The 22,800-nt window shown below is 54.1% G+C and overlaps 4 protein-coding genes across 4 annotated transcripts; 1 reads left to right on the forward strand and 3 right to left on the reverse strand.

Annotated features, from left to right (window-relative positions):
* Window positions 1-313: 313 nt before the first annotated feature.
* On the forward strand, window positions 314-6,125 carry LOC34623100. Its single transcript, XM_026337495.1, has 11 exons — window positions 314-828; window positions 960-1,042; window positions 1,234-1,477; window positions 2,860-3,012; window positions 3,522-3,600; window positions 3,822-3,912; window positions 4,099-4,202; window positions 4,370-4,515; window positions 5,106-5,262; window positions 5,531-5,632; window positions 6,048-6,125. The coding sequence occupies exons 1-11, from the start codon at window positions 314-316 to the stop codon at window positions 6,123-6,125; spliced, it is 1,752 nt and encodes a 583-aa protein (XP_026193280.1).
* A 464-nt stretch (window positions 6,126-6,589) lies between these two features.
* LOC34623433 (leucine-zipper-like transcriptional regulator 1) lies at window positions 6,590-10,072 on the reverse strand. The gene is made up of 5 exons (XM_026337497.1): window positions 9,346-10,072; window positions 8,674-9,201; window positions 8,175-8,311; window positions 7,261-7,854; window positions 6,590-6,931 (listed from the first exon to the last, which is right to left on the reverse strand). Exons 1-5 carry the CDS (start codon window positions 10,070-10,072, stop codon window positions 6,590-6,592), a joined length of 2,328 nt encoding a protein of 775 aa, XP_026193282.1.
* A 2,412-nt stretch (window positions 10,073-12,484) lies between these two features.
* LOC34623432 (tip elongation aberrant protein 1) lies at window positions 12,485-14,194 on the reverse strand. The gene is made up of 2 exons (XM_026337498.1): window positions 13,502-14,194; window positions 12,485-13,018 (listed from the first exon to the last, which is right to left on the reverse strand). Exons 1-2 carry the CDS (start codon window positions 14,192-14,194, stop codon window positions 12,485-12,487), a joined length of 1,227 nt encoding a protein of 408 aa, XP_026193283.1.
* A 2,053-nt stretch (window positions 14,195-16,247) lies between these two features.
* Window positions 16,248-19,243, reverse strand: LOC34623431 (phosphatidate cytidylyltransferase). Its single transcript, XM_026337499.1, has 7 exons — window positions 19,209-19,243; window positions 18,488-18,791; window positions 17,573-17,688; window positions 17,315-17,445; window positions 16,837-16,961; window positions 16,536-16,646; window positions 16,248-16,313 (listed from the first exon to the last, which is right to left on the reverse strand). Exons 1-7 carry the CDS (start codon window positions 19,241-19,243, stop codon window positions 16,248-16,250), a joined length of 888 nt encoding a protein of 295 aa, XP_026193284.1.
* Window positions 19,244-22,800: the final 3,557 nt, after the last annotated feature.

Consider the following 22,800-nt stretch of genomic DNA (forward strand, 5'->3'; position numbering starts at 1 on the left):
AGTTCAACGCAAAATAATGAAGGAAACGGTCTTAAAAGCAAAATGTATGCGGGCTGGGGCTTGGTGTCGGTATTTGATTTGGTGTCGTGGCGGGTAAAGCGAGAGTTCTCCGCTGCCAGCATCTCTTGCCGGCGAGTCGGCACTGGAGCCTGGGAAGCTTGGCTTTGCGCCTCCACTGCTCCCGCGCGCACAGAACCTTAATTTTAAGCCTTAGGGCTTAGCAATCAATTGGCACATCTTTTAAAGACAGGTATGTTGGGGCCCCTTCAGTCCATTGCATGCACGCAGTCCTAGCGTTCGGCATGCACGGATGATGCTGCCCAGCGTGGAGGTTCAATTCCAATTCTCCGTCATCGGAGAGCCTGCGAGCATCGGCGGTGGCTGCAGCAGAAGATCCAAAGTTCTCATTGCGGATGTAGCTGGAAGCGAAGCAACGGCAATTGCCGATCTAGGAGAAGCGGCCCCTGCTGTCTGTCGCTTCTATCGGCTGCTGCAGCAGCAGCCACGTCCCGACAATGTGTTCACAGCTGCCCTGTACGGACAGCTTGATGAGGTCTTAGACTTTTTGCGCGAAAAAGTCGACATCTTCCTCGTAATCACCCCCCACGAGACCCAGCAAGGAAAGCGGGAAGACAGATACGTGGCTTTTTCAGTTCGCGACGTTATTGAGACAGAGGCGCTGCAAGAGCAGGAGCAGCTTCGAACTCAGGAGGGGCTTACGGGGGGAGGGAGGCTTTCAGCAGCAGCCACCAGCAGGATATACTCCACCGAGTTGGACCCTACGGATGGAGGCCCTCAGCTGTCTATACACCTGACTGTGCGCCAGCAGTATCAGCAGCAGCTGCAGCACCTGCCACGCGCCAGCGGCTGCAGTAGCAGCAAGTGCTTCTTCTTGTCTTTTCAGCGCGAACCCACGCCTACAGAAAGTAAGCAACCCCCCTCTTGTGGTCTGCACTCAGAGCAACCGTTCAGCCCGCAGAATTTGAACGTTCACGATGCAGCTATCAGAGAGTTGTACACGATTTGGTTGCTGCCGTGGCAGGTAAGGGGCCCCTCGTTGTCTGCATCGGCTCTGCTCTCCGCACGTGCGTCCCTAGCAGCAGCGACGCCAGCAGCAGCAGCAGCGCCAGCAGCAGCAGCAGATTTTGCTTGCTGCTCGCGCAAGACTTCCAGGAGGCTGTAGTGCAGCTGCAGAGGATGCAGCCTTTGCTACTTGCAGAGGCACCACAGCAGCAACAGCCGCATCAGCATGGCGCTGGGCTGCCAGTGGACTTGTCGCCGCTGATCACTGCCGTGCAACAACAGATGAGGCGATCGCAGCAGCTGCAGCAACAGGCGGAGCACTCTATCTCAGCTGTAGTGTATGGACAGCGTGGACAGCACCGCCAGGCCTTAATCGCCAATCTGGAGAGCATAGACACCTCTACGCTGCCAGGAGGTATGTAGGTGCACTTGAGGTGTGTGCTGCGGCTTTTCTGTGAGTTTGGCTTACTCTGGCGATGAACTTTGCGCGCTGTCTTACTGAAGCTGCTGTCTCATGCTGCAGGCAGAAACCCACTGTGCTGTTTTCACTGCTGCAGAGCCGCTTCCTAGCGCCGTTCCTGCTGCTGAAAGCAGCAGCAGCAGCAGCAGTTCTGCACCCCAGGGCAGTTGTCACAGCGCTAGCAGTGAATTTCCTGGAAAAAAACCGCTGCAGCAGGCAGCAGAGCTTCTGCCACAGGATTCTGAGCAGCAGCAAGCCCTATCCAACGACTGCATGCCTCCTTCCAACACCACGCAGGAGCACAGCCAACTACAGCCATACCATCAGCAGCAGCAGAGTGGACGGAAAGTGGTGCAGCAACAACAGCAGCAGCATTGGAGGCTTTACATAGACTGCGTGTGTCTCCAGCTGCGTGCTGCTGCCGATAGGGAAGATGCTGCAAGCGCAGTTCTCGTGCAGCAGCTGCTGCAGCGGGTGCATGTGCACTACAAGTACTCTCCCTTCGGCAACAAGCATGTTTTCACTTCTTACCCGCCTGTAAACTGCAACGGCGGAAATGCGGTCCGTCTAGACAGCCTGTCCTTTAGCCAAGACAATGATCTGCTGGATATGCAGCAACGGGGGCTTTATGGCATCGTAGAACCTTGAGCAGCTTCCTTTCTTTCTCTTTCTTTCTCTTTCAGCAGCTTCCTTTCTTTCTCTTTCTTTCTCTCTCAGCAGCTTCCTTTCTTTCTCTTTCTCTCTCTCTCAGCAGCTTCCTTTCTCTTTCTCTTTCAGCAGCTTCCTTTCTTTCTCTTTCTTTCTCTCTCAGCAGCTCCCTTTCTTTCTCTTTCTTTCTCTCTCAGCAGCTTCCTTTCTCTTTCTTTCTCTCTCAGCAGCTCCCTTTCTCTTTCTTTCTCTCTCAGCAGCTCCCTTTCTCTCCCTTTCTCTTTCTTTCTCTTTCAGCAGCTTCCTTTTTTTCTCTTTCTTTCTCTCTCAGCAGCTCCCTTTCTTTCTCTTTCTTTCTCTTTCTCTCTCTCAGCAGCTTCCCTTCTCTTTCTTTCTCTTTCTTTCTCTTTCAGCAGCTTCCTTTCTCTTCCTTTCTCTTTCTTTCTCTCTCAGCAGCTCCCTTTCTTTCTCTTCTTTCTCTCTCAGCAGCTTTCTTTCTCTTTCTCTCTTTCTTTCGTTCTTTGCAGCCGGTGCATGCTGTGCAGTTTGTAGCTGTCTTTTGCGGCAGGTAGAGCTTCCTGACGGCGTGTGCGAATACACTTTAAAGGCCACCACTGAGCAGTTGCGGCAGTCGTTCACTGCAGCACAGCTGCTTCTGCAAGTGTTCAGCAGCAGCAGCAGCAGTGCACTCTCGGAGGGAAGCGGCATATCGGGAGACTGGTGCTTAGGGGAGGCCTCTGTCGATCTTTCTCCGCTGCTGCGTCAGCCTGTGCAAACGGACGCCGTCGCTCCTCACAATTACCAGAAACTTGGATTGCTTTTGCGGCTCAATCCGCAGCAGCAGCAACAGCAGCAGCAGCCACCCCCTCCACTCGTGACGGGTGAGTGTGCATTGTGTGTAAGAGGCTTGGAGAAGCGAGGGGAACAGACGCCGCCGAGACACACACAGCCCGCAAACTTGACAGGCGCAGCACTTCAAACTGCTCACGAGAGAGATGCACACGAGGTGCTGCAAAGCGCATCGCATGAGTTTTGCTTGCAGGAGAAGTGCAGCTTCAGCTGTACCTTGAGCACTTGCTCTCCCCACCAACAACCACACCCCAAGCAGCTCCAACGGCTGCGTCGACGCCAACGCCAGCCACGCCAAGTGCAGCTGCAGGAGCTGCTTCAGCTTCCGCTGCACGAGCGTCGAGTGTAGCTCCATCTCCAGCATGCATGGCTTCTTCCGAAGCTGTCCATACAGTGCCCAGCAGCAGGAGACCTCCTGCCCAGCAAGGCATTCTCGGTGAGTTTCTGCTAGGCGCAGGCTTGCCTCCGTCATGCATGTGCGTCTGCCTTGCGTCGAGAGGCTTCTGTCGCCTGCATCTCGCCTGCTGCTGAGATCGCGGAGTGGTGTCTGTACAGACGCTGAGGGGCAGTTCGAGCTGTGGAGAATCACCCACCAACTGAACGCTGAGCGAGAGCTGCGGGTGAGAGTCTCCTCGCAAAGGACTGCAATCGCACGCACGCTGCGAAGCAGCTCGAGAGAAAGAGACACACACACACAGACACGCACAGACACACACACACACACACACACAGACACACACACACACACACACACACATATTTACCCATGCTCGGCACTTGCAGCCAAAGGCTTCGCACGTCGTGGGGTGTTAGACTTTCGGCTTGTGGCTTGTGCTGTCAGAGATCTGAAACGGCTATGCGTCAACAGCTAGAGGAGGCTTTCGCTCGCGGGGAGCTGCAGCGAGTTCAAGTGAGACAGTTTGCACTGTTGCGTTTTCCGCTTCGCCACAAATTCAGCGCTTTCCACGTAGGATGCAAGTGCATGCAGGGGTTCCCTGAGCGTCGCAGCAGGCTGCCTCGCTTCGCCTCGTGGCGATGGCTCTTTGAGGCTTGTGCAGCAAACGCATAGAAGGGTGCTCGTGCGACACTCTTCTGCATGGGCTGCTGGGGAAAGGCAGCGGTGCGCTTGCTGCAGGAAGTGGAGCAACGCAAGCAGCAGATGCAACAGCTGCAGCAACAACTCCGTGAAATGACAGAGCAGCTGCAGCAAAAAGCTCTTGAGGTGACTTTCAAGACCCTTGTATATTCGAAGAAGCTCGAGAAAAAAGGAGAGAAAGAGAAAAAGAGAGAAAGAGAGAAAAAAAAGACGCCTTCACGGCTTTTAGCCCCTACTCCTGGAGGGGGTATTGCTCTCCAGTATGCTATGTGTGTTTTCCTGCGTCTTTGCAGCTGCAGCAACGTGAGCGCCGCCTGCAGCAGGAGCACCAAATGCTTGCTGCAGCCGCTGCAGATGCAGAGCTGCGCCTTGTGGCCGACTGCCACCAAACAAAAGAAGCAGCAAAGCATGCGCTCCAAATAGAATCCAGGCAACAGCAGTGAGTCGCACAGGCTGCCTCCCCCTCCCCACAGTGCGCGTGTTTATATGCGGTCTATGTATGGCAGAAGCTCGAAGCAACCACTACCAAGAAGCCTGGCAAACGTCGCAGACGCGGCTGTGAATATGTGTGTATGGACATGTGTATGTGTGAATGTGTATGTATGGACGTGTATATGTGTGTGTATATGTATGTGTGTATATATGTGTGTGTATATATGTGTGTGTATATGTATGTGTATATGTATGTGTGTATATATGTGTGTGTATGTGTATATGTGTGTATGGACATGTGTATATATATGTGTGTATGTGTGAATGTGTATATATGTGTGTGTAGGTGTATATGTGTGTGTGTGAATGTGTATGTGTATGTGTGTGTATATGTATGTGTGTGTATGTGTATATGTGCATGTGTGTGTATATATGCATGTGTGTGTATATGTGTATGTATATGTATGAATATATATATATATATATATATATATATATATATATATATATATATATATATACATGCGTATGTGTATGTATACCTGTATATATGTATATGTATATATATGTGTTTTTTGTGTGTGTGCACGCACGCAGGCTGCTGCTGCAGCAGCTTCAGGAAGCATCAGCTGTTGCTGCTGCTGCTGCTGCGCGTGCGGCAGCAGCAGAAGCGGAAGCAGCGCAGTGTCGCAGAGAGCTTTGCGAGTCGCCCCTGGTCCAGATCAAGGCGCAACTGCAGCTGAAGACTTATCAAGTAATCCCTAGTCAAGCCAGTGAAACTCGCGTCGCTGTATCATGTGCCTCGAGCCGTCGTGTTGTGTAATCAAGCTAGCTAGCGGCCCTTACCGGCAGTAGCTAGCAGGGGGCGTCTGAAGGGCGGAGCAGATCCCCTTTTGAATTGGTTTTTTTCGGTTGGCGCGTTCCAACATTCGGTTGAAAGGCGTTAAAAGCGTCACACTGCCAGGCGATGATTTGGGTGGGGGGAGGGGGTGTCTCTGTCTTCTGACGCGCGAGTTTCTCAGGCGCGTGACTTGGCCCTTAAGCTGGACGCGATGACTGCCTCGAGGAACTACTTTCTCAGGAGCTGCTCGCTTCTTTTGCAGGAGCTACGGGCAGCTAAACAGGTGAGGCTAAAATCTCTAGGCCTGTTGCGTGTCGTACACAAATGGTGGTTTCTCCGTGCCTGTCTCCCTCCCTCGCTCTCTCTCTCCCTCTTCTGGCCGAGTTAGATACGAGCTCGAAAGAGAGCACTCTCAGCTCAGAGGCAGCCTGGCAATCAAACTCCATGTTTCCTCCTACAAAAAAAGCAGCCAAGGACCGTCGTCTGCAGCCAGCTCATGGCCTGTGCCTTGTTGGAGGCAGGAAGAGCAACTCCTCCTGCTGTGTGTTCAAGCAGCCGCGTGAGGGATGCGCACTGTATATTTTCTTCTGCTGCGGGGGGGCGTTGCTGCTGCTGCAGCGTGAACTGACTCCGGCTGCCTGGGAAATCGAACTGGAGAATAAGCTTCACGCAGTGCAGCAGGAGATTGAAAGCCTTAGCCACGTGCTGACGCAGCAACAGCGGCAGCAGCAGCAGCAGCACGACACGACGACGGCGGAGAATGTCGCCCCTACTGAAAACCAGCAGCAGCAGCAGCAGCAGCACCAGCAGCAGCAGCAGCAGCAAGGCCACCCTTCTCCAAGCCTCAATGCCCATGCATCCGCTATCGATTGTGACAGCAACAAGAACAACGCCAAAAGCGCTGCCGCCATGCAAGGGGTCGGCGTAGCTCTGCAGCACGAGATCAGCGAGTTGCTGCAGAGTACTCTCTACACCCCAGACGACCCTCTAATTCAGGCCCTAGAGGAGGCTAGACGTCAGACGCAGGCGTAGCACAGCAAACAAGCAGCCAAGCATTGCTGCTCTGGTGCTGCCGCAGCCTAGCTGCGCGCAGCTGAGAAAGGGAAAATACGCCAGGAGGAGGAAAAGGCCAGAGAGGTCTTTGTTCTGCTTCCCTACGACGCGCCACACTAAACCGTTTTCTCACTGGGTGGGTGTGTTAGGCCGGCACCTCAGTCAGCTCGTGATGTGCGTGTGTCAATTACTGCCTACGAACATCGGGAGCCCTTTCTGGTGCTGTCTCGGAAGCAGCAGCAACGGCTCCGAAGGAAGCTCTCGCTCTGTGGTTGGAGAGACTCATCTTGGCTATTTCCATCATGAGGGATGGAATGGCCTGTAGCTGCTCGAATTCGGGTGTCTGGGAGACAATATCAGAATGTCGGAAGATGAATTCCACGCAGCTCTGCTTCAGCTTCTTTGCTTGATACCTCTCAGCGCAGCGAAGCAAGCAGCACACTGACGAGGCATCGAGAGACATGCAAAGAACGCTTTCGCAGTAGCGCTTCAGCGTAGAGAGTGTGTAGTGGTCTGCCAAGCCCAGAACCTGAGAAGAACACGAACTCGAATTGCCGGCTCAAACAGCTTGCTGGCTTGCTTGCGCTTGCATGCATGCGCCGAACCCGATAGCTGTTGGGAGGGTCAGCCGAAGCGCTGCAGACGCGAGGGCAAGGCTAAGATGCAGCAAAACCTGGTGTACAGACGCGGCGCATGCGGGGCGGGAGGGAAACAAGAAGAGAGGCGGCGCTCGTCGCAAGAAGGGAGGCGTTTTTTTTGTTTTCGAGAAACAAAAACGCCTCCCTTCTTGTGTATGTACGTCTAGAAGGGGGCTATTAGAAACGCGTCAGGAAGGGCAGGTTGTAGGATCGTCCTCACCTCGCTGAGGACGGTTGGTCTTGTTTCGCTTAGAGTGCCTGTGTAGAGAAACTCGAGCATTGCGGAATACGCTTCTGGCGTCCACCCTTGGATGATGACTTCTTGTTGCATGCTTTCCTTCATCTGGCCCAGAAACATCTGCCGGAAGAAAGCGCAGTTTGCTGCCAAGATGTTTTTGTGGGCGGGGAGCCGCTTCCCTCCAACGACAAGCGTCACATCGCTGAAGTCTCCTCCCTGCAGGAGCTGCCTGAGATTCTGCAGGAGCTGCTTGATAGCCACGCCGCTCAGTGCTGCCTCGTTCAGCTTGCTCGTGTCAAGTTCGTGCAGGTCGGCAAGCCAATGGGCCCCGTCAAAGCCGCCAAAAATGAGGATGCGGCGTTGCGAAACGAGAGCTGCACTGTGCCTCTGCCTCCCAGTTGGAGCATGAATCTGACTGTCCTTCGGAGATCGCCAAGTGAGCGAACGCGTGCAGAGCACACAGACTTCGTTGGTGCGACGGCGCCCATCGAATCCGCCAAATAAAAACATTTTAGAGCCAACGAGCGTTGCAGAATGGCCTCGCAAGCCTGGAGGCACCGAGCCGCTTAGTTGTGGCTGAGCAAACAAGCGCATGGGCACCAGAGAAGCGAATACGCAACGACGCTATGATCGGGGGGGAGAAGCTAGAACGTGTCGACCAGTCCAGGCTAAAACAAAGGTGGCAGCGTTTAAGGGCCCTCAGGCAGCGGCAGAAGAAGAAAAAAGAAAAAGAAGACACGCCGAACTGCAGCTGCAGCTCCTGCTGCGACACCTCCAAGGAGCGCGCTGCTGCACGGCAGCGAACCCACTTCCCCGCCTATCTCGACCCCTCCCCCTCCCTCTTCCCGCTTTTCGCTCCCCGAAGGCTTGAAGAAGAAGAGCCGCAAAAGACTCACCTTAAACCATGTAAGGGAGGGAGTGTCAAAGATGTGGAGATCCGTCAGATGCTTGCTGCCACTGTGTCCACCAAACAAGAAGAGCCGACTCTCCACGACAGCCATGGAATGCGCATTTCGAGGCAGCGGCTTCTCTCCTAGTCAGCAGAACACGACACCCCACATGCCTCATCAACACTGGAAGATCGCCGAAAAAAGGCGCGCGAGAGAAAGCCGAACAAGCAAGAAACGGAGACACCCCAAGACAGAGAAGCCACCAGAGACACGCGCTGTGTGATCTAGTCAGTGGAACAGACAGACACACAGACAGATCCCCTTTCCTCCAAAGACTCTATGCGTCCCCCCTCCTCCCTGCTGCGCCAGACAGCTTAGCTTCTTCCCCGAAACGTCTAGCTCATACGTCGCGTTTTCCACATGCCCCCTCCCTCCCAGGCGCAAATACTGCGTCTTTCTCCACACGCCTTCCCCCGCCAAAAGCGCACATGGGGCCTCTTCTCACCGGAGACTTTGGGCTGAATCCACGCGAGAGTTTCCAGATCAAGGATCTCAATGTCGTTGAAACAGCGGTGACCATCATAGCCCCCAAAGAGAAACAGCTTCTGTCGAACCCGCGAAAGCGTGTGGCAAGCTCTAGCCGAAGGCTTCTGACCTGAGACTTGAGGCGCCTTCCAACGAGCAACCTTGAAGCCGCTGTTGATGACTGCAGCTGCATCCAGAATATGAAAGTCTGCAAGCCACTGCGAGCCGTCGTGCCCCCCATGGATATACACTTCAGTGCCCGCAACTGCACTCGTGTGATTGTTTCTAGCCGCTGGAGTGTGTTTGTTCGGAGGCACCAAGTGCCACTGATACCGATGGTGGCCCTCTTTGCTTTCTCCTTCGCCGTCACCCTCTCGCAAGACTTCCAAGACGTACAAGTCGCTCATGGGGCTGTTGCCGTTCCATCCCCCAAACAGAAAAACACAATCGTCCACGCTGTCGCAACTGTGCGCCGCTCTAGGGCCTGGTGGCTCGCAGCCGCATGTACCTGGCTGTGACCACAAACTGCTGCAGCTGGAGGCGTTCCCTGAGCTGCTGCTGATGCTGCTCCGGTTCGACTTGCTGGAGGCTGTGCCACGACCGACGCGATCGCTGGGCAGAAAGCTGCTGCTGCTGCTGCTGCTGCTGCTGCTTGGGGGCCCACCACCTACCACTTCATCGCCGCTGTCTTGAAGGGACAAGTGCCGAGCAAGCGCAGGCTGATGCTGGAGCTCCCTCCGCGAAGAAGCTTCTCCGCTTTTCCCGCACGAAGATCCCACTATGCGAGAGCTCCTCTCAGACTCCCCCCTAGACCCCTCCGTTGGACCGCTGCCGCGAAAAAACGACTCCGCTAAGGCATGTTGCCATGAACCGCTTCCATTCGTGCCCGTGCTGCTGCTGTTGGTGTTCGTTGTGGCAGTGTTCGTCGTGGTGGTGTTGCCGCCTGTGCTGCTGAATACACGCACGAAAGGCGCAACCAAAGAGGGCAAGCCTTCTCCGCCGTCCCCCCGCTGCTCGAGTTGTTGCACAGACTTCGACAGAGGCATGGGTGACGGCTCAAGTTCTTGCTGCTGCTCGGCTGCTGCATGCAAAGGCCACTGTTGGGAATGGCGCAGGTTGGTACCTTCACGTGAGGCGCTGTGAGCATCCTCATGCCGCTCTTGATAGCCTCCACCACGCGGAGAGCGCGAAGGCAGTTCAGTTTCAGCGGCTGTGTCGGCTGCTGGAGCTGATGGCACTCCTGTTGGTTCTGCTGCCGCAAGGCCTCCCAGAGGGTCCCCCCTATCCGCCGTTCCAGACGCTCTGCTGCTGCTCCCGCTGCCTGCATGCCCTTCGCCCCAGCTGCAGCCATCAGACACTTCTTCATCGGATACTGTCATTCTCCCGCCTGCCAGAAGCGCTTCCCTGCTGCTCAAGCTACAGCCGCTGCTCCGCTGCCGCGCGGTGCGACTACTGCTGGGGATTCCGGCGCGGCACACCCGAAAAGGACGACCTTCGGTGGCAGCGTGCCTGCGAGAGGTTGTAACTCCTGTTGCTTTGGCCGTTCCCGTCGAAGCGAGTCTTTGTAAGCCTCCAAGGCGCGACGAAAATGCCGTACAAGACTCCTAAGGTACACGAATCCGAGAGGACCAGCCGCCTGCTCATGCTACGGCCGCTGACCCTGTGAGCCGCTGCTACGCTGGACAGACACTACAGCATGCTCGTCTGCGCCACGGCGTACATTCATCTTACATATGAATGAAACAAACAAATAATAAGACTCGCATGCAAGAATCCCTGTCAGAATAAAAAAACGCAGCTTGGAGAGTCGCAGCAGTGACAGCCACTGCCTTTGCTTCTGATCTTTGCTCATTGCCACCATCAAGGGCCCCCACCAGCAGCAGCTGCTGCCATCATGTGGCCTCTGCAGGAAACCATGAAATTCCCGTCTTGTCACTCCACCTGAAGATAACTCTGCTTCCTTTACAGACTCCATCAACGCCACTGACTCACCAGCAGCGAAAACAACAATTGCTTTTACACTACATTGTCTACCGCGCTACGGCCCTCAACAGCCTTCCGCCTTACCCTCATGCAAAAGCAGCTATCTCTGCCATTTCCAAACCAAAATTAAGACTTAGTGGTAGACTTATTTACTAAGTGTGAGGTGGCTACCTCCCATCCTTCCACACGCAGGCACAGCCGCTTGCGGGCCTGCTACACTTAGACACTTTCTACTACACCACTGGTTATATTAGCTGATTATTGGGGTTGCATTAACCATTCAATTTGTATGCTCGTACATCTCGCTTACTTCAGAGTACTATTCGCGCAACCCAAGAAGGCGCAAAGTTGTGTGCATGTACGTTCGAAGCTGCGTATACTAGCTGTGAATCCTTGGGAGTCCTTTGAGGGTGTAGTTATGCGCATCCAAGCTGTATCTCTCTCCCCTCATGTAGACAGCTCTAAGAAGCGCGGGAAGCGGAGGATCGAACTCGTTTGAGAAAACCTCAATAATTTTCTACAAAGGTTGTGTTAAATCTGAGTTCCCATTGCCTCTTCTCGAAGACCTTGCATAGAACACTGCGCAAATACAGACACTCACACACACTTGAGTGTAATGCGGCGGTTCCCCGCAGACCCACAGGCTGGAAAACTCAAAAAACGTGTCCACAGTGCTTTTTCTCATTCTTCCAGCTCAATGTTGTCGCAAGGCCCTTGATTCTAGGGTGTTATGACTTCTAGAAGGACCCTGTCAAAAAGGCGAAAGGATGCAATCCTCTCGTCATCCGACTTCGGCCCTTCTTGAAGGGGCCCTTCTTGTACGTACGCTCCAATGGGGGGCTCTACTTACGCGCCAATAGCCAATTACCGCTAGCAACAAACCACCCTACCGTTGTGTAAACAGTCATAGGTTGCACCACCTATGTCCCCTTCATCGTAGCTTTCTGCGCGAACTCGGTTGTGGCGTACAGATGCCGAAGGCAACGATGTGTCCAAGTTCTCCGGCCCCCACTCGCTGAGTTAAGAAGTCCCTACTGCAGTCCATCGTCTTTTGCATGATCCCTCTAAGGGTGCATGTGGGGCTCAATCATAGAACTCTGTAGGAAAGCACTTAACTCCAGGCTCATTATAAACTTGATACAGAGCTATGGAAGGTTTCAAAAAGGCTCCCTCGTTTCCCTGCGCTTGCCCCTCAGGGTTCCCCACATGATAGGAGAGAGATACACATTGCATGCGCGTAGATGCACCCTATAAGCACTCAGATCATTCGCAGCAAACTGCACGCAGCATCTACCGTACACGCTCACAACATGGCATCGTGCCCTATTGAGCTAACAGTATTCTGCAATAAGCCTGTATGATAGGAATTGCTCAAGTATGGAGTTTTCTCTTACGAAATTCTTAATTAAACACAACTAGTATAGTAGGAAGTGCTCAAGTATGACTTGGCCCGCTAAAGCCCTGCTCAAATTAAAGTTTTCCAGGTATCTAGGCAGCCTGATAGCTGTCTAACTTGTCAGGAGAGGTCAATAGAACGGGCATGAAAAAAAAGATTTTCGTTAGTACAACCTTTTCTCACTATGACGCCTTTCCCTCGAGCGAGGACCGCAACAAGAGTGGAGCCAACAGCATGCAGGATCCTTGCCCAAGCGGAAAAATTTCTTGTGGACATAGGCTTCTGTTGATCTCAGGGATAGCCTCGGAGCTGGAGGACGCCCCCCCGCGAAGACTAGGGTTAGGAGTCGTGGTGTACCATGAAACTGCCTGGAGGAGCGCATGAGGCCTACAACTATATCTAGTTGATTTCCCTAAGAAGCAGTTTCTTCTTCTTCTTCCTGTATTAGTAGCGCCTCCATTAAGGGTACTGGGCTGGTCCACCCGCCAAGGACAACAACCCCACTAGGGGTTTCCGATTGAGAATGCCCATAGCGACAAGCTGGTGTTTTGCCTCGCACAAAAATAGGACTCCACTCTCCGGTGTAGCTGCACAACGCAGCCGCATCCTGGAGTGGAATCTCTTGGGGCTCTTCGCTTTGCAGGAGTAACGCTGCTGTTGGATCAGAATCCGTGGGTGCTGAAGCCATCATGAGTTCTTGTTGCTTGCTGTCAGGGTTGTACATGCTTGCTCGTGTCGAGTTACGATGAGGCCAGCCCCCCCAAAGAAGGAGACTGTTACCGAGCGGTGCGAGGGTGTGCCCCATTCTGGGGGTGGGAAGGTCGCCTTGAACCCTCAAGCGGTGCCAGGTTAGCGCAGAGAGGGAGAGGGCATGTAAATCCCCTAAATACCAGGTAGCAAGGTCTGCAGCATTTAGTGCGGAAGCCTCGGCCTGCGTATCTTCCAGCTGGAAGCTCACCATCAGCCGCAAACAGCAAGGATACACCGAGTGTAAGAGAGAGCAAAGGACCAGTATTAGCTTTTGCCTGTGAAGGCCACATCCGTGCGCCTCTGCAGTCCCCCGGGAGGCGCTTGCCAGCCCAAAGTGCAAGTATATAGCTATGCAGGGTGAGGAGCTAGAGGAGGGCTTCATTCTCCGACTGGTTTTCCGGAAGAACTAGCATACTGGCGAAGCGATAGGCGCGTGGTGGCGCAGGGTCTAAATCCGACACCGTGTTCATTGAACTGATCCCCTCTTCTTGCATTCAGCGTGTATTTTGACGCCTGAAATAGTGCGCTCAGTGCGTTTTTTGCGTGTGCGTGTGTGTGTTATTTTCCTGTCACTGTCGCAGGCTCTGCCTCAAGCCAACCAGAGGCACCTCGCTTAGGTGAAGGCTGTGTTCGGGTAGGGGCACTCGCCCAGAGGGTAGCGTCACGTATTGCTACTCACCACTGTTCTAGCCATGCCCCCATGGATGAGGAGGTAGCCGTTCGCAAGGGCAGAGGCGTGGGCAACTCGTGGTCGAGGCGCCCTGCCCCTGGGCTTGAGCTCTTGCCACTCCATTGTCGTGAGGTTCAGTGCGTGCAAGTCACCGAGCAAAGTCGAGCCGCAAGCTCCCCCAAATACGTACATGTGGTCCCCGCTTATGTTGCTAGAATGCCAGAAGCGCGCGCCGGGGTCCCCTCGACGAGAGAGGCCCTTGTACCACGTTGCATTGTCTACGTCTAGGGCGTTAAGGTCTTGAAAGTAGAGGTTGGGCCCCCCCTTGCCCCCAAAAATAATAATGCGGGAGCGGAAGAGAGAGGCAGTGTGACCATAGCGGGGGGCTGCAGGCGTCCCTTTCTGCTTCTTGAAGGGCACCCAGCGGCGACCTTTAAGGTCCAGCACGAAAACGGCGTTGTGATAAGCAAACCCCTTGTCTGCACCCCTAAGCTCGTGACCCCCGAACAAGTATATCTTGTCCCCTACTAGAGTGGCCGTGTGGCCTCCCCGCGCTGAAGGGGGATCCCCTCCGGTGTTTAGCTTGCTGACAACTAGACGACGCCCTCTGCCTAGCCCCCCTCCCCCCCCGGCACTGGGATCTGTTCGGGGAGGAGGACCAAACTTAGGCACGGAAATCAAACAGTCAACGGGAGGCTCCATTGGCTCGGCACAGCAAAGAGGCTGCCTAAGAAACTCTAGACGGCCCTCGACGGTTGCCCCTCCGTGGCGGACAGTCCGCAGGCGGGCGCTCCCCGAAGAGAGGGTTCGACGAGTCTGCAGGCTAGGAAATGCAGATCAGATGATGCGTAAGGGATTCTGAAGTGTCAGGCGCTAAGTTTGTTGCCTTCCGGCCGCCTCTTCCTCCCCGGAGAAGGAGACAGGCCCCGCGCTGTACAGCGCCGGTGACCCTGAAGGGGGACGGATCTCACTCGGAGTCGTGAGCTCTCGGAATCGAGCGTGACAGCCGACATCGCAGCTGAAATTAAGTGAATAAACAAAGATCACGCACAGGCAGAAGTTGCCACTGCGTTTAAGCCGGCAACGGCTCGAGAAGCAGGGCACCGCGCCTACACCTCCTTCACACCCTTCCACACTCTCCTCGAGTATCCTCTATCCAGATCCTGCTGTTTGGCTACGTCTCGTGTCGACTGACATTTTTCTTTACGAGGGCTCTCGCCTCTAGTTCTCCTAGTCCACCGCCAGCAAATCCGTATCCAGTCGCTCGAGGTTGTCACGTGCATTGAGGCGTATTCCTAGGATCGCCTCCTCCGAGCCGCTGGGGAACTTTCCCGGGGAAGAAAGCCTCGGGGCACATCCCCGTGGTAACCTATCACAAACACCGACACCTCGGGACGCTCTTGACATCCGCTGGTGTCGCATTTTAGGGGCCTTTGTGGCAGAGAAAACAGATGCAGCAGTCAAACCTGCAACTAGGGAGCACTGCATAGCTTGGGGCTTTGCGAGAAGCTGCAAATGCGGTGCGACTTATGGCAATGTGCGTCTTCACGCAATCATGGCATTTCCACTACTGGGCTGACGCTTCAAGGCCAGCTATCATAGCTTTACGGGCTACTAGCAAGCAGCGGCATGACAGATCATCATGAAAAAGCCTCTTGCAAAGGGTTCCTCGACTTAGCGCATCATCAGGCTGGCTAGACGCTGTACGTGCGACTAAGTCATGACAGATATCGTTGGCCTACGGGATGCTCTTGTGCTGAGTCCGTGCACACAGAAAGAGCCTTGAAGGGGTCGCTTCGACTCGTTTAGCACTTCACTACCTGCTTTTGACGCTGGATTCTACATGCGAGGGTTTCAGTGCTGTAGCTTTACTGTCCACTGAATGCTTAACTAACGACCTCAAGTTCTGTCGAGGGTCACTCTGGTAAATAATGGCCTAAAGAAAATGGATACACGTTACTTAGGACAGTTCGAAGAATGCGGCTCTTTCCCCCTGGAAAGGACCCCGGTAATCACGCAGAAATGGCATCCTTTTCTTGCTGCCCTACTTCTGCATCTTCCTGTCCTTCTCCCTCCACCTTTGCAGCTTTTTCTGCATACCTCTCCCTCTCTTTCTCTATCATCCCTCTCTCTCTGTGCGTGCTTTCGCATTTTCCTGTATTTTTCATGCCCTGCACAAAGAAGCTGCTTGGCATACGGATGAAGGGATGACAAGTACTCCTTTCCTCGCCAGGTCAGTGCATCTTTCGTAAAGAAGTGCAGGTCTGCAGCAATTGCTTCTCCCTGCGACAAGCATCCCTTTGTTCGCTTTGCGCTGTCGCTGATTCGGTGCCGCGCAGTCCTTCGGTGGTACCTCTTCTTGAAAGCCTGTCTGCCTGTTTTCACGAAGTTTGAAGGTTCAAAGGCGTCGTCGCACTTTGATGCCACGGCTACAGACAAGGCAATTCCTCACCGGAGAGACGCACCGCCTGTCTGAGCAACATTCCCCTTCCTCACTCGCACCGGAGACTCGTAGACTCTGGCATCTTGCCACGCAATGGCAGTGTGAGGCAACGCATGCCTCTTTTGTAGACCAGACCCCCGGCCGCAGAGAAGCCTTCAAGTGAAGGCTTCCTCCTTCTCTCCCCTTCCCCATCAGAGAGGAGGGGCTATGTCTGCTCCTCGGGCTCTTTCAGCAGCCTCCCGTTTCCCAAGCAGCCTAGCAGCTTCATGTTCTGCCTCTACCGATCTAGCACTAGTGCTTCTACCGTGCAAACTAGAGATGGCCGCGTAGAGCGAGTACCAGCAGGAGCGCCGGGATAGGCAGAACCAGCGAGTCCAGCTTGAAGCACAGCAAAAGGTGCACAGCACAAGGATAACCTGTCAAAGCCAATCGCTAACACTCCCGAGTCTATTTCCGTCAAGGCCCATGTCATCAGCTCCCCATGAAGCCCATCATGCCCGCAGAACCAGCGCTATCGAGCCACCACCTGTTTGTTTTCAGAAGGCGATATGTATATACATATATATATACATGTATATCCGTGTGAAAATCCCAGCTTACGCGGTCAAGCATCCCCCCATGAGGACCAAAGATCGAGCTCGAGTCCTTCACGCCAGCACAGCGCTTGTAGGCACTCTCCACCAAGTCTCCCAAAAAGCCCATAACGCTTGTCTGCACCCGCAGCAGCAGCAGCAAAAACAAAAGAGGCAGCAGCAGGACTAACCGCGTCGACATTATCCCCATCAGCATGAGCCCTCCGTGCTGCTTGTGGCTTCCGAGGCCGCCGCGGCTCGTGCAGGAACAGCAGCAGCAACAATCGTTGCTGCTGCTGCTCTTTCTCGCGTGTCGCTACACTACACACCAAAGCGCCGATGGTCAAGTAATCCTCTAAGGGAAGCGCCCGCACGCTAAGGGCGGGATAAGACTGCGCCAAATGCCACAACAGTGCCGCTGTTAGCCAGCTGAAGAGCAAAGACCCAATGACTCCTAAGAGAGCACACCGCACCGCATGCACAGACAAGTGTTGTGCGTTCATCCCTTATGAGGCAGTGTAGTCGGTATGGCCAGAAGGGCTCTTAAAAAGGCATGCTCGTAAAAAATGAAGGACACGTAAAAAAGCCGCTCAAAGACACACACACACACACACAAGTACACACACGCGGCGCTTTAAGGCGCTCGCGCGTGCAGGCTGACAGGCAGGCAGGCAGCTCTGCCTTGCAACTCAGCAGCAGGTCTTGCAGGTGTCCCTTTGCCATGGAAGTGCATCAATTCAAAAGCCTCAAGCGCTGAAGTCCAGCCCCCAGGTCCTGTAGCTGGAGAGAGACAGCAGCAACACAGACCTGCCAAAGTTTTATTCGGAGACAATCGCTTGATGATGCGGCGATGGCCAAAGGCAGAGCCGCAAAACAAGGCCCCCGTGTCTCCCGCAGCAGAGATCGCGATGAGGGAGGCCGCTAGGGGCAACCCCGCGCTGCACAAGCCACCACACACACGCGAGTCTTGGCTGTATAACGCTAGCTACCAGCGGCATCTCTACCGTGAAAAGACTGGAAGTACCCTGTCAGTGCAAGGCCGTCGCAGGCAACCTTCGCACCTACTTGCGGCGCAGGACGAAGCTTCCCATTGCGAGCGGCACCGCAAAGTGGCACAAAAAATACAAATCAAAACCAGCGGACGCCCATGCGTAGAGCAGAGCCTCATGAGACCTGCACACCTTCACAGAATCACAAATCTTAGCCTCAAACGGTCGCATCTGCAAGCCGAAGAGGCAAGTAGCCAGCAAGTGCATGTTTCTGACTCGGGGATCTCCGAACGCCACGCATAGGTCAGGATGGACACGGCGACGGCGCTGAAGGAGACCACCTACAAAACGCAGCGTCATACGCATGCAAACCAGCGAGGGTGACCGCTAGGAAATGCTGTGTGGGCATCAGGATATACAGGCCCTCGCCCTCAGGCTCGGCAGGCTTAGGGCGTGATGAGCTCCAATTCAATTTCAGGATGGGTGAGCGTAAATAGATATATATATATATATATATATATATATATATATATATGTATATGTGGGCACGCATGTAAGCACGTGTGTACGTATGTCTGAATAGAGAAGTAGCGTTCATGGCAAGGTCCCTATACAGAGGCAGGAAGGGCATCTGCCTGGGGCGCGGGGTGTACGTACAGCAGTAGCCGACAAGAAACAGAGGCCAGGCGTGTTTTGGGGGTCCATGGATTCGGCCGCGAAGAGGAGCGAGCAACACAGCATTAGCGGCTGGCAGGAAACAAACACACACACACACAAACATACATACACACACACACATACACACATATATATATACATACACAACCGTACATACACACGTGCACATACAGACACACGATGATGCAAACTCCTGTGCAGAAGCGCACGCAGAGGACTTGGAATGGAAAAAAGGGAAACTTGAGTTTGCGACCAAAAATATACCTCCCTACGGGTTGCCGAGTCCTCTTGCTGGCATGGGAGGAGCCCTTACCAGCCATGAAGCATAAGCGTGTCTTGAAAAGCCATGGAATTCTGTCTGCATCCCTTGTGTGCAGTTGCCATGAGTGCCCTCGCTCGCTGTGTGTTGCCTCTCCGCAGACGCCTCTGCATGCAGCTTTCTGTGGGCCCTAGTGCACCAATCCTCGAGCCGCTGGAGGGCCGCGTTGCGGAGTTTCACGTGCTCGAAGGCGGCCAGAAGCGCAATGCAGTACAGCGTAAAGCAAGCCACCGAAGGGACATACAGAAGCCCTAACAGAGGGATCAAGATAGCCAAGGCGGTGTAAATGCGGCGAAGCCTTGAGGATCACAACAGACGCGAGGGAGACAGGTTCCATGGAGAGGAGGGACCACACGGAAAGCTGAAAGGGGTGGTAGAGAGAGGGGAGCCTCTTCAAAATGAGACTCGGGAGACTATCGGGGAAGGCGCAGCGGGGGCTGGGAAAACACGGGGAGGCGTCGGGTGCCGATCCCGACGCGCAAGACAAAAACAGACACCGAATGCCCCCTCCCTTTCTCCCCACAGAAATAAAATACGGCTAGCAAAGAAGCTCTTGCATGTCTTTTGCGACCCCGTAGGACGCTGCTGGGAGTTCGCTGTGGCTCCATACTTACAGCTCTACCCTTCTCGTCGCACGAGGAATCCTCGCAAGGGCCCCTAAAAGGCCTTGTTGCGCTCTAAGGGGCCTCTAGAAAGTCAATCAGGCGGAACTCACCAAGGAACATGCGCCAACCGGCTTAGAGCCTTCATTGTCTTGGTCGTCTTGGGCGGCCGCTCGCCTTAGACTGCCTCAGAGGCGCTCATTGAGTCGCTCAGTGGATGAGCAAAAGACAAAATGAAGAAACTGCGGCTAGTACCTCGAGAAACTCTGCAATGCGAAAAGCCCCCCTTCGCGCGCTCGCTGCCGACAGACCGACAGCCAGCGGCGAGGGCCCCTAATATTGGGGGAGGGGGGGAAAGCGGCAACCACCCCGATGACTCATCTACGTGATGTGGCAAATATTCGTTCCTTTCTGGCATCCGCGTGCGGCGACAAAGGTACTGGATAGCAAAAACGCTCTGAAGACTCATGGCAATTCAATTTCCTTTTCTTTGTCTGCACTCTGCTGAGACCATCGGCCACCCTCCCTGCTTCGCCTTCTTCCAGTCCACTGCAACAACCACGCCGCCACACTCACACGCACTCACACTCACACTCACGCATGCACAAACACACCGACCATAGCATTTGCTAGGCAACTAGGGACTCTGCGGATCTCCTCGGAAGGCCCCTGCCGCTATCAGAGGGCGCCCAGCACTGTCAGCCAGCCGGTTGCATCTCCGCAGCGAACCTTGGCCTCTCAGTCACAGGACGATACGCGTCCAAGCAAGCAAAAAGCCACGTAGAAGGGCCTTTCAGAGCTCCCTCGTGGGCGGTACATACACTGCAATTCGTTTCCATGGGGCCAAAGGGAAGCAGCTCTGCATCATGAGAAGGCCGCAGTCGGTTCCTGCGGAAGCCACACCACCACAGGTGCCGTAGCCAGTCATGCAACACTTCGTACACACTCTCTTGTACACCACTTGTGATTAGGTGCAAAGTCGTAAAGAACTGACCAACTAATTGGTCTCTCCTACCGCCCAGCGAGTACAGCAGGGTGCCGTTAGCTTCAAAAAAAACGCAATGCTGTTTGGGTGTATGTACGGTAGAGGCAATGTGTAACAAGCTGTGGAGTTTTGGCTGCTTAGAGCGGGCGGTTGCGTTTTTTGCTCATGGTGTCCCCTTTCTCGTGCCAGAGCCGCGAAGGGGTTGACCAGGAACAGGGGCGTGTGTTTTTTGGAAAAAAAGACAACAACTTTCTACCGTGTGTGTATCGAGTCTGAAATCGAGTGGCTTTCTACGGAGACTTTGAAACAAGCCTTATATCTTGCAACGTAGGCATCCAGCAAATCTTCGAAGCCGCAATTCAGCTGCTGATTCAAAGAGCTGTTTACCTCCTTCCGCGGGACCAACAGGACTCTGATGCCACCGAGGTGTAAGGTAGCAGTTCTGGTGTGCCTCGCTGCATCACCAGAGCAATCAAGGTTATTGCATGCGCTAGCTGCTTTGCGCTCTGGCTCAGAGCATAGACGCCTATTGCTAGCTGCTGGACATAGAGAGACACAGAATATAACGAGACTGTTAAATCCAGAGTACATACAGGAGAATCGAGGAGTAATCATATGTGCGAAGCGCATTATTGACCGGTTCCATCCCGCGTGCGGCGGCAATAACGATGCTGCTGAGATGAAGCCTCAGTGAAGGAGCTGAACCCTCAGAACTGTAGCGAAGAGCGCAGCGGGCACTCTGTCCTACCTTTGGTCTGCCATGGCTATAGCTCGCTGCGGTTAGCCAGTGGGCTACCCCTACGCAGCAAGGATGGCATTGGTGCACAGCCGAAAACACTTCCGAGCCTTGTGGGAGTTAGCTACTGTTCTTCAGGATGTGCATACGGGGGAAATGATCAGAGAGAAAGGCAGACCAACCATAGTTGACGACGTGTGAAGGAAACTTGGATGTAGGGGGAGGTAAGGGAGCCGGCGGGGTGATGAAAAGAGACAGTCAAGCAGCTACATGCACACAACGCGGCATCATCGAAAAGAGAACGAGGCAGAGCACAGCCCTGGCACATGCAGAAGGGAGACTGTAGGTATCCCTTCACACGTGATAGGCGATATCCAACAGCTTGGTTAACCGCGCACTCATCAGCTTTGTTATCTAATTTGAATTCTTTTGTGTTTGTTTCAGGAGTGCGCTTCTCTCACGCGTAAGGCAAGCTACGAGCGGTATACATGCAGGGCTCTCTCTATGTACTGCGGTTCTCCTGTAGTGCGTGCCTCTTTTGCGCTTGTCCTGACGCTTCTGTGACTCTCGGTTGGCTATGCTTTTCCGCTCCAGCGTTTTAATTCCTCTCTTCCGCCGTTCGTTCCCTCGGTGCGCAGGCTTGAACAAGTAGCGGAGTCGGGGAGTCCTGTCGATCTCCCGCAGAGGGCAACGGTTTTTGTGCTGTCTCCTCGATGCATCCTGAAGGAGGCCATTTTAGCAACATCGGGCACAAAGGCTTCATGAAGAGGTCATTCCATCCTTACAGTGCTTAACTAGTCTCTAGGACCTTGTAAACAGCGACAGCCAAATCTTGGGAAGGCCACAACAAGACATAAACTGCGTAGTAGTAGATCCTCTCTGCGGAGACCCTTCGCATATTGTACACGATGCAGAGGAGAGCTAGTTAGCTATCTATTCCAAGAATGATGCCTTCTGTCTGTGTGTGAAGCTGCCAAGGGAAATAGGGTGCGGTGGCTTTTGGCTGAATAGCCTGAACTGAAGCCGCGCGCGGCAGCGGTCCCTCATCTTTATGGGGATTTCTGTGGGGTCATCAGGGCAGGGAAAGAAGTGCCCTCAATGAGAACGCGTGAGATGACTCTCCTCAAGCGACAAGAGGGCTAGGGGTTCAACGTATCTCCTTGTGGAAAGCATGGGGGGTGGGCGACACGGATCTTTTCCTTAGCACAGCCGTGCAAGATCTACAGTAGAGCTCACAGAAGGACTCCCAGGGGAATGTGCAAAGTTGCGCAGTAGCTCCTCGGTGGTGTGTTGCGCACCCACCGTGTGGAGAGGCGGGCAGAAAACCAAGGAACACTTCTACATGGATGCACTGCAACGCGGCGCATATGGGACAGAATAGAGCTACGCGGCAAATGCAAGCGTAGGCACAGATGAGGCAAAAGTGAGAGAAACTTCCTCACAAGCACTTAAACAGTGAGACTCCAGAAACACAGACGCCCTAGCGCGTTTTTCCGTGAGATTTTTGGTGTGGCTGGGTAGGTTCACTTTCTCAGAGAACTCATAGCGGACGGTACTTTGTCGGTGGCAAGTGCCACGAAGGAGAGTTTGCTGCGAGTTCTTTTTCGAAGAACTGTGCAGAGGAGGTGTTCCCTGCCTCGGTCTAGGAGGCATCACCGAAGGCTTTGTATACTGTCTTGCTAGATCTCTGAAATGCTTTCGGCTCCGAGATGCTTTTTGAACGAGTTGAGAACTCTGTGTTTCTCCTTCCACCCCTCTACCCGTGGAGGAAGCACAGCCTTCTGCGCTGCCAGCAGATCGCAAGACATTCTTTTCGAACAGGTTCGTCTGCGATGCGCCGAAGATACGGCCCCCACGTGTCTCTCCCTCATTCCTTGGGTTTGCACGAACAGAAAGCTGGTGTTACACCGTGCGAAGGCAAACGAAACAGCCACCCCAATCATAGCGCCTTCGCTGGTGGGGGCCCTTTGCTGGCTGGGGGGCC

The sequence above is a fragment of the Cyclospora cayetanensis genome, unplaced genomic scaffold (assembly GCF_002999335.1).
Source record: "Cyclospora cayetanensis isolate NF1_C8 unplaced genomic scaffold, CcayRef3 CcayRef3_contig_187, whole genome shotgun sequence".
Lineage (NCBI taxonomy): Eukaryota > Apicomplexa > Conoidasida > Eucoccidiorida > Eimeriidae > Cyclospora > Cyclospora cayetanensis.